General features: G+C 46.0%; 1 protein-coding gene across 1 annotated transcript in view; it reads left to right on the top strand.

The window, feature by feature from the left end:
• The first annotated feature begins 266 nt into the window (after positions 1-266).
• LOC104946853 (trehalase-like) overlaps positions 267-1,465 on the top strand; it is a 6,765-nt gene continuing 5,566 nt past the window's right edge. The window contains exon 1 of the mRNA XM_010772744.1: positions 267-288. Within this exon, the coding sequence (XP_010771046.1) occupies positions 267-288 (22 nt within the window). The remainder of the gene's footprint in view (positions 289-1,465) is intronic.

Genomic DNA, 1,465 nt, shown 5'->3' with positions numbered 1-1,465 from the left:
GAGGAAGCAACGGGCCCGCACACAAACCTAGTTACAAAGTAACGACTTTCTGGGTCGGTGAAAAAAGTAGAAAGGTTAACGGGAACGATCTACCTTCTCTCCAAACAGGTGAGTTTCAGAGCTCTTAATGTACCGGGGTAAGTAAGAAGGAAATATGTGCTAGTCAGCAGAGGACCAGGGAAACGTCGTTTTTTGTCGGGGTTTTCGTACTACAAAAGGTGGGGGTCCAAAGTGTCCATTCCATACCACAAGAAAACCCTACGCGTATGAGTCGTAAGAAAGAAGGAGGTTTGTTCAGATCACTCAAAAATGGTTTTTTCAAGATAAAACCAAAGTAGACTGGTATACCTGTAAGAGGGTTAAGGAGAAGACCCTAGTAGATTTACGAAGAAGATCGTTTGAAGTCTGCCCGGACCTTGTATAATGGACCGAATTCGTCAGCCCTGTGCAAGACCGTGAACGTCCTAAAACTCAGGGACGCGGCAAGGCCCACACAATTGACTACCATCGGAAACAATGAACCCAGGGTCGAGAGACGTCCAAGTAACTGATCAAAGGGGGGGGCAACACCAGACCTAAAAACGAGTGGCAAAGAACACCTACTAAAACTGGGGTTGCCCCACCTTCTGGAACGCACCTCCGGGTTCTAGCTCCCTCTAATAGTCACAGACACCACACCAGAAGGTAAAAGATAATTACGAGGGTGTCAACTAAAGAAGTGGATGGTTCGACGAATGGATAAACGTCTAAAGTCAGAAGGGTCGGACCACGTCCAAAGATGTTAAAACAAAGACCACAGGAAACCTGTCGAAGAAACCAGAACCCGGTATCACCTCAAACCTTCACACTGACAAACTCCAACACCTGTCAACAGAATATGATATTGTGTCAAGTTTGTCAACCGGTAATTATGTCCAATTGTGTTCACCTCCTTGGTCTCCTCCGAGAAATTTCTTCTTTCAAATGTCCAGACACTCTCGGTCTTTAGAACAAACAATCCAACTGTTTATGAATAAAATGACCTCCTTAAATTGGGTAGTTAAGTAAGGTAAATTTTTTAGGATGGTTACACTAAAGGACCTAACAAAGGGGGTAAGACAGAGAGTATCAACTTCAGTCGCAAAGGCGGTCACCCGGCAGAACGACCAGTAAAACTGCGGGAATAAGTCGAGCCCTGCGGGACTTGAGCTCGCTCCCGCAGTTTTTTATAATTATTAAATCTCTTTCTAAGCTCTCAAGAAAATAGCGAAACTTTACATGCTTTTACCTCTTTTCCTGTAGGGCTGACAACCTCCCGTTTCCTCAGACCACCCTAATAAAAGCCTTCATAATTTCTAGTAAAGGGGCTGTAGCTTCCACGGAACGATGTCCTGTTTTGCCTTGCACCGCACACTAACACTGCGCTATTCGCCCCCCAAAAATCACCTCCGTGCGCGCACTCGACGCTCGTGGCCTCGGAGCGTCG

The sequence above is a fragment of the Notothenia coriiceps genome, unplaced genomic scaffold (genome assembly GCF_000735185.1).
Source record: "Notothenia coriiceps isolate Sejong01 unplaced genomic scaffold, NC01 NC01_scaffold00011601, whole genome shotgun sequence".
NCBI classification, from domain to species: Eukaryota; Metazoa; Chordata; class Actinopteri; order Perciformes; family Nototheniidae; genus Notothenia; species Notothenia coriiceps.
This window is presented reverse-complemented; position numbering and strand designations above follow the sequence as displayed.